The sequence below is a fragment of the Manis pentadactyla genome, chromosome 18 (genome assembly GCF_030020395.1).
Source record: "Manis pentadactyla isolate mManPen7 chromosome 18, mManPen7.hap1, whole genome shotgun sequence".
In the NCBI taxonomy this organism is placed as follows: domain Eukaryota; kingdom Metazoa; phylum Chordata; class Mammalia; order Pholidota; family Manidae; genus Manis; species Manis pentadactyla.
Window position 1 is genome coordinate 28,671,366 of NC_080036.1, and position 15,181 is coordinate 28,686,546.

The window sequence follows — 15,181 nt, forward strand, 5'->3', positions numbered from 1 at the left end:
TTACCAGGGATCGAAGAGAGAATGAAATCATTCTGTTTGTATATGCCTAAGTCAGAGGAAAGGAGATCAGAATTTGGAGTATTAAGACTGGTAGGGACAAGCCCAGGATCCTGCAGGCAGGGAAGAAAAGCACTTTATAGGAGAAAGAAAGTGCAGCGCGCCAAGGACTGTGAATGAAGGTAGCGAAGAAGTGCCTGGGTACTGCTGTGTGGAGGTGGTTCAAGGCTCGGAAGGTATACGGAGGAGCTCCTTTGTGTTGCCAGATTTTGTGAGGGAGCTTGAGGTGGATGGTTGCCCGTGGGCTTGCTTTATTCCCACGCCAGGGGGGCTGCATTTCTGGGCCCCATGGGTCAGTCATCTACAGAAGAACACTCCTTCAGGACTGGGAGAGGCAGCTGTTTCACCTAATCTATAGAACAAACACAGGCAAAATGAGGAGACAGAGGAATATGTTACAAACAAAAGAACAAGACAACACCTTAGAAAAAGATGATAATGAAATGGAGATAAGTAGTCTACTTAATAAAGAATTCAAGGTAATGGTTGTAAAAATGCAAACCAAACTCAGGAGAAAAATGGATGAACAGAGCAAGAATGTCAACAAAGAGATAGAAAATAAAGAAAACATCAAATAGAAGTCATAGAACTGGAAAACATAGTAACTGGAAAGTACACTAGAGGGGTTGGACAGCAGACCTGATGAAGCAGAAGAATGGATGAGTGAGGGGGAAGACAGGGCAATGGGACTCACCCAGACAGAGCAGCAAAAAGAAAAAGGAATTTTAAAAAGTGCAGAAGCTTACGGGACCTATGAGACAATATCAGTTGGAATAGCATCTCCATTATAGGGGGCCTGGAAGGGGAAGAGAGAGAAAGGGGCGGAAAACGTATTTGCAGATACAATGGCCGAAAACTTAACCTAATCTGGGGAAGGAATCAGATATTCAGATCCAGGAACCGAAAGAGTTCTAAATAAGATGAACCCAAAGGGATCCACACCAAGATGCATTATAATTAAAATCTCAAAAGCATTAAAACAACTTATTACATATAAGGGAGACCCCATAAGGCTATCTACATATTTTTCAGCAGAAACTTTTCAGGTCAGAAGGGAGTGGCATGATGTTTTCAAAGGGCTGAAAGGAAAAAAAAAACAAAACTACCAACCAAGAATACTCTACTCGGCAAGATTACCATTCAGGACAGAAGGGGAAGAATGGGTTCCCAGATAAGCAAAAGCCAAAAGATTTCATCACCACTAAACCAGCCTTCCAAGAAATGTTAAAGGAACTTTTTTGAGCTGAGAAGAAGTGACACTAGTTATAAGAAAACTGTCAAAAGTAAAAATCTCACTGGAAATGTAAATATATAATAAAAGCAGTGGGTTAATTACAAAGCCTAGTATGAAGGTCAACAGACAAAAGTAGTAAAGCTACAATAATTAGTTAAAAGATACATTTTTAAAAGGTGTAAAATTTGACATCAAAAACAATGTGAGTCGGGGTAGTAAAAATAGTTTGGGAATATGTTCAAATTTAAATTTGTTAACTTAAAAATACTATTATGTATGTAAGACAATATATGCAAACTTCACAGTAACCACAAAAGAAAAACCTTATAGCAAATGTATAAAAGAAAATGAGAGAGGAATTTAAACATAGCACTAAAGAAAGTTATCAAACCAGAAGGAAAAAGAGAAGAACAAAGGAACAGAGAGGAATGGAAAAAGCAGCTAGAAAACAAAATGACAATGAGAACATACCTATCAAGAATTAATTTAGTGTAAATGGACTAAATTCTCCAATCAAAAGACACAGAAAGGCTGCATGGATTAAAAAAAAAACAAAACTCATCTATGTGCTCCCTAGAAGAGACTCAGTTCAGAAGTAAGGACACACAGACTGAAAGGCAACGGATGGAAAAAGATACCCCGTGCAAATGGAGACAGAAAGAGAACTGGTGTGTCTGTGATCATATTAAACAAAAGAGACTTTAAAACGAAGACTGTGATAGAAGACAAAGGAAGGCATTACATGACAATAAAGGGGTCAACCCAGCAAGAAGATGTAACATTTATATGTGCTCCTGACACAGGAACACCAGAATATATAAAGCAAATATTAACAGCCCTAAAGGGAGAAATTGACAGTAATACAATAATAGCAGAGGACTTTAATACCCCACTTAGATCAATGGATAGATGACCTAGACAGAAAATGAGGAAACATCAGCTTTAATTAACCAACATATTAAACCATATGGATATAATAGGAATATACATACAGAACATTCTATCCAAAAGCAGCAGAATACACATTCTTCTCAAGTATACATGCAAGATTCTCCAGGATAGATCATATGTAAGGCCACAAAATAAGTCTCAATACATTTAAGAAGATTGAAATCATATCAAGCATATTTTCTAACCACAATGGTATGAAATTAGAAATCAATTACAAGAAAACTGGAAAAACTACAAAAACGTAGAGATAAAATGACATGCTGCTGAACAACCAGTGGGTCACTGAAGAAATCCAAAGAGAAATTTAAAAATACCTAGAGATAAATGAAGCAGAAATACAACATACCAAAGTCTGTGTGATGCAGCAAAAGTGATCCTAAGAGGGAAGTTCATAGCAATAAAGACCCACCTCAAGAAACAAGAAAAATCTTAAATAATCTAACTTTACACCTTAAAGAACTAGGAAAAAAAGAACAAACCCAAAGCTAGTAGAAGGAAAGAAATAATAAAGATCAGAGCAGAAATAAATGAAATAGAGACTAAAAAGGCAGTAGACAAGATCAATGAAATTAAGCGCTAGTCCTTTGAAAATATTTTAAAAATTGACAAACTTTTAGCTAGACTCACCAAGGAAAAAAGAGAGCTCAAATAAATAAAATCAGAAAGGAAAGAGAAGTTACAACTGCTACCACAGAAATTCAAAGGATCAAAGAGACTTCTGTGAACAATTATTTTCCAACAAATCAGACAGCCTTGAATAAATTAATAAATTCTTAGCAACATACAATCTTAGATGCCTGGATCATGGAGAAATAGAAAATCTGAATAGATCAATTACTAGCAAGAAGATTGAGTCAGTAATCAAAAACCTTCCAAGAAACAAAATGCCAGGATCAGATGGCTCCCCTGGTGAATTCTACCAAACACTCAAGAGAAGATTGAATACCTATCCTCATCTATTCTAAAAAACTGAAGAGGAGGAAATACTTCCAAACATTTTTTAGATCAGTGTTACCCTGATACCAAAACAAGACAAGGACTCCACAAAAAAAGAAGAGTACAGGCCAGTATCTGTGATGAACATAGGTGCAAAAACCCTCAACAAAATATTAGCAAACCAGATTCAACAATATACTTAAAAAGGTCATACAGCATGATTAAGTGGAGTTGATCCCAAAGATGCAAGGATGGTTGAACATCTACAAATTGATCAGTGTGATACACCACATTAACAAGATGAAAGATAAAAATCGTATGATCATCTCAATAGATGCAGAAAAAGCATTTGACAAAATTCAACATCAATTTGTGACAAAAACTCTTAAAAAAGTGAGTAAAGAAGGAACATACTTCAATGTAATGAAGGCCATCTGTGACAAGCCCACAGCTAGTATCACATGCAATGGTAAAGAACTGAAAGCTCTTCCTCTAAGATCACAAAGAAGACAAGAGTGCTCACTCTTCTTCCCTCTTGAGACTCAGCATAGTATTGGAAGTCTAGCTATGGCAGTTAGGCAAGAAACAAAAGGCATCCAAATAGGAAAGGGAAAAGTAAAATTATCACTGTTTGCAGATGAAATGATAATATATATAGAAAACCAGACTCCACCAAAAAGCTCTTAGAACTAATGAATTCAGTTAAGTTGCAGGATACAAAATTAAAATACAAAAATCTGTTGCATTTCTAATAGCAAACTATCAGAAGAAATCAAGAATATCCCATTTACAATTGCATCAGAAAGAATAAAATGCCTAAGAATAACTTTAACCAAGGAGGTGAAAGACCTGTACTCTGAAAACTCTGAGACATTGGTGAAAAAATTAAAGATGACACAATAAATGGAAAGATGTAGCTTTCTCATGGATTGGTAGAATTAAATGGCCATATGCCCAATATGATCTATAGATTGAATGCAATCCCTATCAAAATTCTAATGGCATTTTTTGCAGAAGTAGAACAAATAATTACAAAATTTGTTTGGAATTACAAAAGACCCTGAATAGTCAAAGCAGTCTTGAGAAAGAACAAAGCTAGGGTATTGTGTGCCCAGAGTTCAGAATATACTACAAAGCTGTAATAATCAAAACAGTACGGTATTGGCATGAAAACAGACACAGATCAGTGGAATAGAGAGGCCCAGAAATAAATGCACACATATATGGCCATTAATATTTACGATAAAGGAGGCAAGAATGTCTAAAGGGGAGACGGACAGTCTCTTCAATAAATAGTGTTAGGAAAACTGGACCATCTTATGCCACATGCAAAAGTTAACTCAGAATGGATTAAAGATTTGAATGTAAGACCTGAAACCATAAAACTCCTAAAAGAAAGCAGGTGGTAAGCTCCTCAACATTAATCTTAGTGATGTTTTTTTGGATCTAATTCCAAGGCAAAAGCAAAAATAAACAAATGGGATTATATCAAACTACAAGGCTTCTGCACAGCAGTGGAATTCATCAATAAAATGAAAAGGCAACCTACTAAATGGGGGAAATATTTGCAAGTCATATAACTGATAAGGGGCTAATATCTATAATATGTAAAGAACTAATGCAACTCACTAACAAAAAACAGTTGATTAAAAAATGGGCAGAGGATCTGAATAGACATTTTCCCAGAGAAAATATACAGATAACCAACAGGCACATGAGAAGTTGATTAACATCACTAATGACCAGGGAATGCAAATCAAAAACCACAGTGAGATAATTACCCCACATCTGTTAGAATGGTTATTATCAAAGATAAGAAATGTCAAGTGTTGGAGAGGATGTGGGAAAAAGGAAACTATCCTATACTGTTAGTTGTAATGTAAATTGGTGTAGGGACTATGGAAAACAGTATGGAGGTTCCACAAAAAATTAAAAATAGAACTACCATGTGGTCTAGCAGTTCCACTTCTGAGTATCTATCTGAAGAAAACAAAAACAGTAATTCAAACAGATACATGCACCCCCGTGTTCAATGCAGCATTATTTACAATAACCAAAATAGGGAAGCAACGTAACTGTCCATCAATAGATGGATAAAGAAGATGTGGTACGTACCCACAATGGAATATTATTACTCAGCCAGAAAAAGAATGAAATGTTATATTTGCAACAACATGGATGGACCTTCAGAGTATTATGCTCAGTGAAATAAGTCAGATGGACAAAGACAAAATACCTCATGATTTCACTTACAAGTAGGCTCTAAAAATCAAAACAAAACTCACAGATAACAGAGAACAGAGTAGTGGTTGCTAGAGGAGAAAGGGGTTTGGAGGGGATACAGAATGGATGAAGGGAATCAAGATGTCCAAACTTCCAGTTACAAAATAAGTCACGGGGATGTAATGTAAAACATGGGATGTACAGTCAATGATACTATATTAACTTTGTATGGTGGCAGATGGTAATTAGATTTATTGTGATGATCAGTTTTCAGTGTATACAAATGTCAAATTACTGTTGTATACATGGAACTAATAGAATATTGTATGCCAATTATACCTCAATAAAAAGGATTTAATTATCTTTCTGATAATTAAAAATAGGCAAAGATTGTACTGCCACATATATAGGGATAATGTCTTACAGTTAGTTATGTATTAGGTACTTCATTAATAAAAATAATTCTTTTTCTGTTTTTTTTTTGTGATTATGGTATTTATCATTTTTTTAAGTTTATAAATTGTAATTCCTCATTCCAAATAAAAATTCTTTCTTACATAAAAAATACAGTGAAATATAGTGAAATAATTGCTGCGGACGACTGCCTGCCTCCTTCCCAGCAGGCTCTGCCCGGGGGTCCTCAGAGGGCCCCTCAGGTGGGAGGAGGGAGACGCAGGGAGGTTCTCCCGCGCCCAGGGCCCACCGCGGGCGCAGGGCTGTGGCCTGAGGGAGCCCCGGCCTTCGGCTGCAAGGGCAGGCGTCGGGCTGCAGTCGCTCCTCGCAGCGCAGCGGCAGGAGGCTCTCCCCCTGTGCCTTCAGTTTTGCCCCTTCTCTTCTGGACTTAGCAGCTGTTACTTTAACAGTCAAATGAAAGAGCACGTTTAAATAAGCTGATGTAATGCTCCAAGAGTGTACTAGGTTTTGAAAGATTGACATTAATCAGTCCTTTTTTTCCTACCACAAAGGGCCTGTAACTCAGTGTTCACGGCATTAGAGAAAAGTCAGGAAGCGATTGAAATCACAAGCGAAGACCGCATTGTACAGGTGTGTGTTTGGGAAGTTTAATCCTTCTGGGATTCCCGTTTTGTTTGTTCTCATTTTTAGGAATGAACCCCTCCCACTATGATTTTTTTTTTTTTCTTTTTGAAGTTCAGTAGACCAATTTTCTTAAGAGGATTATCAGAACAAAAATGTATAAAATAGGTTTATTTCACATAATCTATGAATAAGTTCCCTATAGGTAAGAAAAGATACTAATAAGTACTTAAGGTCCTAGAAAACATGCTGTAGAAATACCACATTTGCATTTTTTACTTGTTCTTTTTGTTTGTTTGCTTATTTATTTAGCAAGGAGAGATTTTCATCCAAAAAGATTATTCCTGGGGCCAGCAGGAAGGGACTTTGCAATGGGAGAAGGCTCTGACCATAGGACCTGCAGGCCCTCACCTCTTGCACTGTTTTTGAAGCTAGTTTACATGGTATAAATTTACTAGCAACTACGCAAAATTTCAAAAATAACCTAGTAATTGCTGAATAAATTTCCCATTATTAGCAAAATGAGTTGATATAAGTGACTTAAGATAACATGGCCTGTACTTCTAGATAACAGCAAAAGAGGGAGTTGTTCAAGGAAAATGTGCCTTTTGCCTGAGAATCAGCTCCACTCTGAGTTCAGTTCTGAGCACTGAGTCCTGCACTTTAATCCAACTTGTTACTTTCTTGGTAAAGAGATGACCATGGCGTCACTCAAGAGTTGGTGCCCTGAGAGGCCCGTGGTTGAGGACACAGGCCTGGTGTCAGACAGGCCCAGGTCCCAGTCGGCCTCGGACCCCCAGTCAAGGCAGTCCTAGCTGAGCATCGTTGGGCAAGTTACTTAGTCTTTCCAAATCTGCTCTCTCCTTTGCACAAGTGGGAACAATACTAATGCTAACAGCAGCCGACCTTCGTAATGAGCTGTGTGAGTGAAGTGCTTGCTTTTGTGTGTAGCAAAGAAAACAGCTCTTAAACAGTATCGATTATGGTTTTATCCTCATTTGTTGTTATTAGCACACACACACACACACACACAGCTTTCCTATACATTTTCTTCTAGTCTTCTAGAAATTTAGTCATAAAGCCTTACATTTGTAAATATGTACAAGTTATAACCTGCTTTCCAAATGCATTATTCATTTGCTTCATTTGAGAGAGGCGAGATAAATGTCTCATTCTCATTAAAAATGCACAGACAGAGACTTGGAGGGCGTAAGTGCCAGGCAGGAGCGGAGCCGGGGAGCCTCAGCCCCGCGGTATGGGGCTTTATTCCACTGTGTCGCCAGCCAAGCAGCCTTCTGGCACAGCCCTGGGTCCGCTGCGTGCGGCTTCCTTCCTGAGCTGGTGTGAAAGTGCAGCAGGCCTGGCCCTCCCTGGGGCCTCAGGAGGACACGCAGCATCCCAGCCCCTCATCAAGGGAGCAGCAGCTTCTCTGGCCTCCAGGCTGCTTCTGGGCTTGTGCTCTTGTTGCTCTGGAGCTGCTGTGGTGAGCTCTAGGCTCCTGAGCTTTCTGGGGAAAGAATAGGATGGCTCAGGTCAAACACCCACCCTTAGCTGTCCTCTTTCCAAATTTCTTCTGATTCACTTGATGTTCTTCTTTTGTCTCCCCAGTATGCAAATCCTGCATTTGAAACCACGATGGGCTATCAGTCAGGTGAATTAATAGGGAAGGAGTTAGCGGAAGCACCTGTGAATGAAAAAAAGGCCGATCTGCTTGAAACTGTAAATTCGTGCATCAGGATAGGCAAGGTGAGTGAGCCGGCGGCGCCCTCTTTTACTTTCACCTGACCTGGAGGAAAGGAAGGGGACTTAGTGCTCGCTGAGCAGCACCCGCGCGGGTGGTCTCGGTCTCACTCTTCCCAGAAGCCCTGGGAAATGTAGGCGACTCAGCCCCCTCACTCCCATTTTGCAGAGGAGGACACTGAGACCAAGAAAATACAGCTTAAGTCAATAAGCCAGAACAACTTTGACGCTTAAAATCATTGTTTTCCCCTTTGTAGTAAGTAAGTTGATCTTTCTAATTACCATTTTCTAAGTGGTGGATGCTGGCAAATGGTTCTGGGCAAAGGATTGCCAGTGAGGGGACACATTCTGAGAACACATCTGGGCCAGGAGTTCTCTGAGCCTCACGCATTCATTCAGCATTGTTTGACCGCCTCCTGTATAGATTCTGCTGGATTCTGGTACAGAAAGAAGAGCAAAACAAGAATTCCTGCCTTAGAGAATTCATATTTCAGGGTGCAAAACAAAGAGGGAGCCACGGCACGGTCCCGTGAGACGTCGCCCGGCCGTGGCGCGGAAGGGGCAGACGGGCGAGGGCTGTGTCTGAGCAGTTCTCTGAACAGCGGCTTTGGACAGCACCTCACTCCCGTTAGGTTTGAGAATATGATGAGAAGGACTAGCTACTGCTTCTCATGGTGCTTTCTGCTGGGCTCTTTGTAACTTTTACAAGTTGGGGAAAGACTGTTAATATGATTATTCAAAACACTTGAAAAGTTGGGTCGCCTGCTCTGCCCACTCTCGCAGGCCCCCGTGAAGTGGTTCCCTCTGCCCCGAGGCGCGTGCCATTCCTCCGCTGAGTCTGCCGGAGGGTCAAAGGGCTGTGCAGAGCTTCTGCCCCCACTCCCTTGGGCCCCTTGAGGGCGTCGAGAGTGGAGCCCTGGCCCTTCTCTCCCCCATGGCTCTGTGCTCTGCAGAGAGCCTCGCAGTGAAAACCAGGGAGAAGCAGGCTGGCTGCGAGGGGCTGGTGATGTGCTGGCAGGGGAAGAACCCAAGGGAGCCCCTCGCAAGTCCTGCTTGTTCTTCAGCTTCTCTGTTGAGGGAGATGATCTTACTAGAAAGAGACTGTCCTCTGGAAAGAGATGAAGGCTGAGGCCGGTGAAGACCCTGGGGTGCTCAGGCGCCCCACCTAGGACCTGGGGGGCACGTCGGGAGGTGGCTGTGGAGCAGCGGCCCCCCCAGACCCCGCCGCCCTGAGGGGCTTCACTGTGGCCTTTTGGTCCCTGGCTCCACAGGGGTGGCCAGGCGTTTTGTTGTGAGCAGGAGATGGCAGCCCTTGGGCACCTTGATCGGGCAGCCCTTGCAGGGAGGCGCTGGGTCTCCCTTTGCCAAGAAGAGTGCGGGGAGAGGGGGCGGCGTTCAGCGGAGCAGCTGCAGGCCCTGGGTTCTGTCCAGATCCACGTGAACAGCGACCCTCTTCCTGAGCACCAGGTACAGAGGGCCTCAGACTCGAACAGCAGGAGACCTGTTCTCTAAAATCTGCTTATTGTGAGGAGAGAATATAATAAATATGATATTATCAACCTCCGTACCGCTTCATCTCAAAACGGAACATGGTGGTTTGTCTTGCACATTGTGGCGTTCTTGGGGGAGTGGGAAATGACCTCTGATCTTTGCCAGGAACCTGCTGGTTTGCTTGCCACACCGGCAGGACAGGCTGCTTGGCTGGGCAGTTTTCCAGGTGGAAGGATATGTGGCTTCCTCAGGAGCCTCCCCAGGGCGAAGGGCATGTTAAGGAGTTGGCTGGCTGAGCGGTCAAGCTGTGACCCCTGGAGGGAGGCCTCCCCGGGCACCCGCACAGATGCAGGGGGGGCTTTGGAGTGTCCCAGTCTAGCTGCCGACCCACTGGGTGTTCCTGGGGGCAGAGAAGAAATTCCAGTGATTTTCAAACAGAGAGTATTGGAAGCACCGCTCTCCACAAACCCTCTCTACCCGTCCTCAGCCAGGGGCTCCTCTCGGGGCTGAAATTGATACAAGTAGGCAGGCGCCTTGATTTTTGGACCCCACCCTGGTGCCCCCCCCATCCCGGTGTGCCCTTGACTCTCCTTCCGTGTCTCTGTCCCAGAGGCTTCTCTGCCGGAGCCCCGGACCCACGGCCTCCTCCTTCGCAGATGCATAAGCCTTAACTCTGGCCCTCCTTTGACTCTTGAGTTTTTCCCTCAGAAATTGTGTCCTGTAGGCGGTGCGTAAACTGCTGGCTGCTCACTGGTAACGACGTGGGGCTGCAGAGCCCTTAGCCCCTCACGGCCCGACCCTCCTGAGCCCCCTGTGGCCTCCGCCTCCTCCCGCTGCCCCTCCACCGGTTCCCCCGGGGCCCTGAGGCTCTGCCCCTCTCTGTTCCTCGGGAGGTGCCTTCACGGGTGAGGCGTGCCCCCTGCCCTGCGTGCGTGTCTCCCGCCACCCAGCGTCCGCTCCAGCCTCTTTTCCGAGGTCCGGTTCAGCATCTTGCCGTCAGCTTGAAGTCAGCTTGTTTAGGGAACAGTGATTTCTCGCATCCCCCATTAACAGAACCCCATCCCCCTCGATCCCTGTCTCGGCTCAGTGACTCACACTTGCTTGAACCTGGAGTCCTGGAATGGAGTTCGTCCCCCCTGCTCCCCGCCCCTCGGTCTCCTCTGTCGGATCCGTCACCAAGCCTGGGTGTGTATTGGACCCTCGCCCCCGAGTGTCTGTTGCCTGGGCCTGACCTTGGTGAAGGCCCTCTTCTCATAGCCGGGACTGTGACGGTCGGATCCAGTTTGGCCTCCGCTTCTGGTCAGCCCACCCAGTTCTGTTAAGTGACTGGGCTTACCAAACTGTCGTCTTGGTCAGGTCACTGCTCCAGCAGAGCTCAGGCCCTTAGGTCTCTACGGTCTGACCTCGTCCTGCCCTGTCCATTCAGTAAACAAAAGCCCCGAGTGTTCCTTGCCTGTTTACTGCGTGCAGCGCTGTGCCAGCCCTGGCGATAGGACAGCCGGGTGGCAATGATTTAATTCCTGAGACAATGGGCACCAAGAAGGGACTGCCTCGGCTCGTCGGGAGCCCGGCTGAGTAGGCACCAAGCTGGTCCTCTGGCTGCTCTTTGATTCAGGCCTTTCTTGGTGCCCATTGTTTTCAGCGTACCAGGAAACGGCAGTAGCCGTCCCGTGCTCGGCCGGAGCCTCCTGGGCTTTCATGGAGCCACTTTCCCAGAGGGGTTTGAAGTCCAGCAGATTTTACTGTTGGCATTTGCATGCAGGTTGCCACGCGCCAAGCTCAGATTTCAGGACTGACCTCATACAGGGTCTGGATGGGAGACTTGAACTAAGCCACCAAGGCTGCCGTGCTGACCCATTCCTGCCTGGGTCAGCTCCAAGGCCTGAGGGACCCTGGGTGGTCGAGGTCCTGGAACACCCTAGAGATTCCGTGTCCTACAGTGGCTATTAGGGATTTCACAGCTTAGGGACTTGGTGACTCTTGGAGGAATTCAGAACCTTTTCGGTAGTGACAAAACCCAGGTCCATCCCAGGCCACTCCCGGTGCCCCAAGAGTGGGGTGCAGCCCCTGCTCTCCCGCTATGGCCACATCCCACACATCCCTGCTCTCCCAGGCTGCAGTTCATTCTACAAGAGCCCCTCTACGTGCCGTCCGGGTGTGTGAGCAGAGCTAATGCAGCTGCAGCCTGGCCTTTAGGGCCTCGCCTGCCTGCGCTACGTGAGCATGGTCCTGGCTGTTACCCGACCGTCCCCACCTCACCTGCTGAGAGCGCGACACCCTCACACATCCCAGAGGCTGGTAGCAGCCCACCGTGCTAGTGGCCCCAGAATGGCCCTTCCTCTGCCCCCTCTCAGATTCTCCCTTCTCCCAAATTCAGGGGCAGAGGCCACGCTACCCACTCAGGGCAGCAGGAGGGAGCTGGGAGCAGAAGCAGCTGTGTTGTGTGTTGAAGGGAAGCCTGCTCTTCATCTGTGGGCGCAGGCCTCTTTGCCAGCACAGAGCCCCTGAAACAGAGACCACTTAGTCCGTGGCTGACCTGGCTCTCGTCTGCAACCCCAGAGGAGTGGGCTTGGGAGGCTGAGAAGGAATTGTCAGATTACCCAAAATTGTGTCCAGGATTGGGGTAACTTTCTACCCTGGTTGGTGTAGCAGTGGGAAATTATTTGGAACTGGACATGGAAAGTGTTCTTGGGTTTGTGGTTTGAACACAAAGTATTGACATTTATGTTCTGTTTATAGGAGTGGCAAGGAATTTACCATGCCAAGAAGAAAAATGGAGATAACATACAGCAAAATGTGAAGATAATACCTGTCCTTGGACAGGGAGGGTAAGTGGGGAGCATGCGTGTCAGCCTCCAAACCATGCTTGGCTTCATGCCGAATGTGCTTTGACTAGTTAAGACCCTCCTGCAGAACTTAGAGACTTGTCAGGTGTCACCAAAGGTGGGCCTTCGAGGGTGGCCACCTCAATGCTGTAGCCTGACCCAGAGCCACCAGGTTCCAAAGGATCTTGCTTGCGCTGCATGGATGCAGAAGAGACCACAGCATTTGAATCAGAATTCTGTGAAGTTACTTGTTAAGCAGTCACTTTATTAAGCTGTGTGTTAAGAACACTTGCTCTGTTTAAAAGAGTTCTGTCCAATTTGATAGCCTGTGTTATTTCTTCCTAGACCTATCAAATGAGACACATGTTTTGAATACGACCATGGAAGCTCTCATAAAATATGAGTGGTGAAAAATTATGAATTTGAATTACAGAATGCCTAATAATAAAATATGCAACTGTTAGAAATGATGATAGAAATATAATTACAAGGAAAAGTGCTTATGATAAATGCAGATGTCAATATGTAAAATCATACCTAGTGTGTGATCACTATCAGGAAAATGAAAAAGGGAAAAAGAACAAGAGGAGGTGGGGTGCTGGCGGTTGTCGGTGGCACTGCTCCTGTCCATTGCACCCTCCCCTGGGCAGGCTCCCCGGGCCTGGCGGACAGACGCCACTGCACTTCATGCTGACCTCAGCCCTGTGACGTCATTGCTGATCATCTCCATCTTACTGATGAGGAAGCCGAGGCTTAGAGAGGCGTCTGGCCCAGGTCGGGCTGCAGACCTCTGCCCTGACTGCATGGCTCCCGCGCGTGGTCAGCACGCTTTGCTGCTGGGTGGCGGCCGCTTCGGAAGGCAGATCTGTGTGGCTGTGTTCTGCTCCTTTGTCTTTTTTTGTCCTTCCCAAATTTTTTGTGAAAAGTATATGGGGATTTGATTATCAAGGGGAAAAAACGGGAAAACTGGAAGGAATAATACTAAGTGGGGAGGGTCAGCAGCTTCTGAGACAAGCCCTGGCTTTGCCCTGGAGCCCTCGCTGACCGAGTCAGATGGGACCGCGACCCTGGCGCGGCCGGCAGCTGTCCCTGTGAGGGACCGTGACACGCTGCTCCCTGGAGCTTGAAGAGGAGCATCAATATAAAGGGTTGTGAACGTGAACACAGGTTAAGGAATTTAAGGCTTTTGGTAGGCTGATGTGGAGTATATATTTTAAACATAGGTGTTTTTTTATCATATGTCATGATGACTTGGAAGAGTTTAGTTTTTAGCGAAGAGCCGACTCCATTCCTAAGGAGGCGCCAGTGGACGGCAGACGCACTCGTTTATCGGTGGCCTCGGTCACAGATGATAGAAATGCTCTCCTCAAAGCATTCTGGGTATTGTGAAAGAGATGCTCTTTTCAGAATGAAAAGTTAGCTACGTACCCCTAGAACAGAGAGCCAGGAGAGAAATAATGCATTGTTTTCTACTTGCAGAAAAATTAGACACTATGTGTCCATTATCAGAGTGTGCAATGGCAACAATAAGGTATGTAAGGGAAGCCCCCGCAGCCCCAGGAGTGCCCCCAAGACTTCTTCATAGTGTGACTAGGCGAGCAGTACTAATAATGGCTTTTAAAATTCATTTTTAGGCTGAGAAAATAACTGAATGTGTTCAGTCTGACACTCAAACAGGTATGGTGCTCCATATTCATTCTTAGGGTTCACAGAGCTTTTGAAAAGGTAAAATACAGACAGTCCCTTATGCTGACTGGCTGGCCTGGCGCATTGGTGGAACTGTATTTTCTTGGCAGCAAGGCAGCTTTTCTCTCCTAAACTCCTCAGACTGGCTCATGAGTCAGGAGCTGAGCTCCTGTGGGCATTCTGACACGTGCCCGGGGTGGGTCTCAGCCTGCGGGGGAGAACTGATCACCTCAAATGCAAGAACTCATGAGAAGACGTGCGGAGTGAAGTGTGGTTTGTTGGCCTGATCTGTGCTTTGAGAGGCGATGTGGGGGTGCCAGACTCCAGTCCCCAAGCAGGAGCACCCTCATCCCCTGGCAGCAGTCACCGCCAGCCCGTGCAGAGGGGCAGCAGCCCCACCAGTTCGACTCAACTCGCATCTGTCTTACTGGGCCCTGGACACCAGCTGTTACTGCAGATGTTTTTCCCTGGCCTGGAGTCGCCTGGTGTCTTCACGCACATGTCATGGCTTCAAAGCCACCGCCCTGTTCTGGCCTCCCAGAGGAGGGGCCGGCTGCGGTGTGCAGGCTGCTCCGGCCCGCACCGGAGGCTCTCCATCGCCCTGCCACTCCCCGGCGGTGCCCTGGCTGCCCGGCCGTCTGTCAGAGCCTTGGAGAGGCCCGGCTGCACCCCATTAGCTGGTCATGCGCTTTCCGCTGGAGCGACCAGTTCGCTTGTTCATTCTCGGACCATTTACCACGGGTTTTTCTGAGTGTTTACTGTGTACGTGGCACTGTGCCAAATGCTTAACTTAGAGTGTATTTAACTGAAGGCTTGCAGCAACCCCAGTGGAGAGGACATTTTATAGATGGAGTTCCCTTTTTATAGGTAAGAAAACTGAAAGGCTAAATAATTTGCCCAAGGGGATCCATCCGGGAAGTGGTAGAGCTGGTGTTCAAATCCCAAAGTCCATCTCCAGAGCTCTGCAGCCCACGCTGGGCCAATTCATGTGGGCACCCCAGGG

General features: G+C 45.9%; 1 protein-coding gene across 4 annotated transcripts in view; it reads left to right on the forward strand.

Moving 5' to 3' along the window:
• The window catches only part of PDE8A (phosphodiesterase 8A), a 124,310-nt gene that overhangs the window by 76,696 nt on the left and 32,433 nt on the right, over positions 1 to 15,181 (forward strand). For all 4 annotated transcript variants that reach the window (XM_057494739.1, XM_057494738.1, XM_057494737.1 and 1 more), the window contains 5 exons: positions 6,367 to 6,445; positions 8,045 to 8,182; positions 12,407 to 12,495; positions 13,972 to 14,023; positions 14,127 to 14,169. In XM_057494739.1, the coding sequence (XP_057350722.1) occupies positions 6,367 to 6,445; positions 8,045 to 8,182; positions 12,407 to 12,495; positions 13,972 to 14,023; positions 14,127 to 14,169 (401 nt within the window). The remainder of the gene's footprint in view (positions 1 to 6,366; positions 6,446 to 8,044; positions 8,183 to 12,406; positions 12,496 to 13,971; positions 14,024 to 14,126; positions 14,170 to 15,181) is intronic.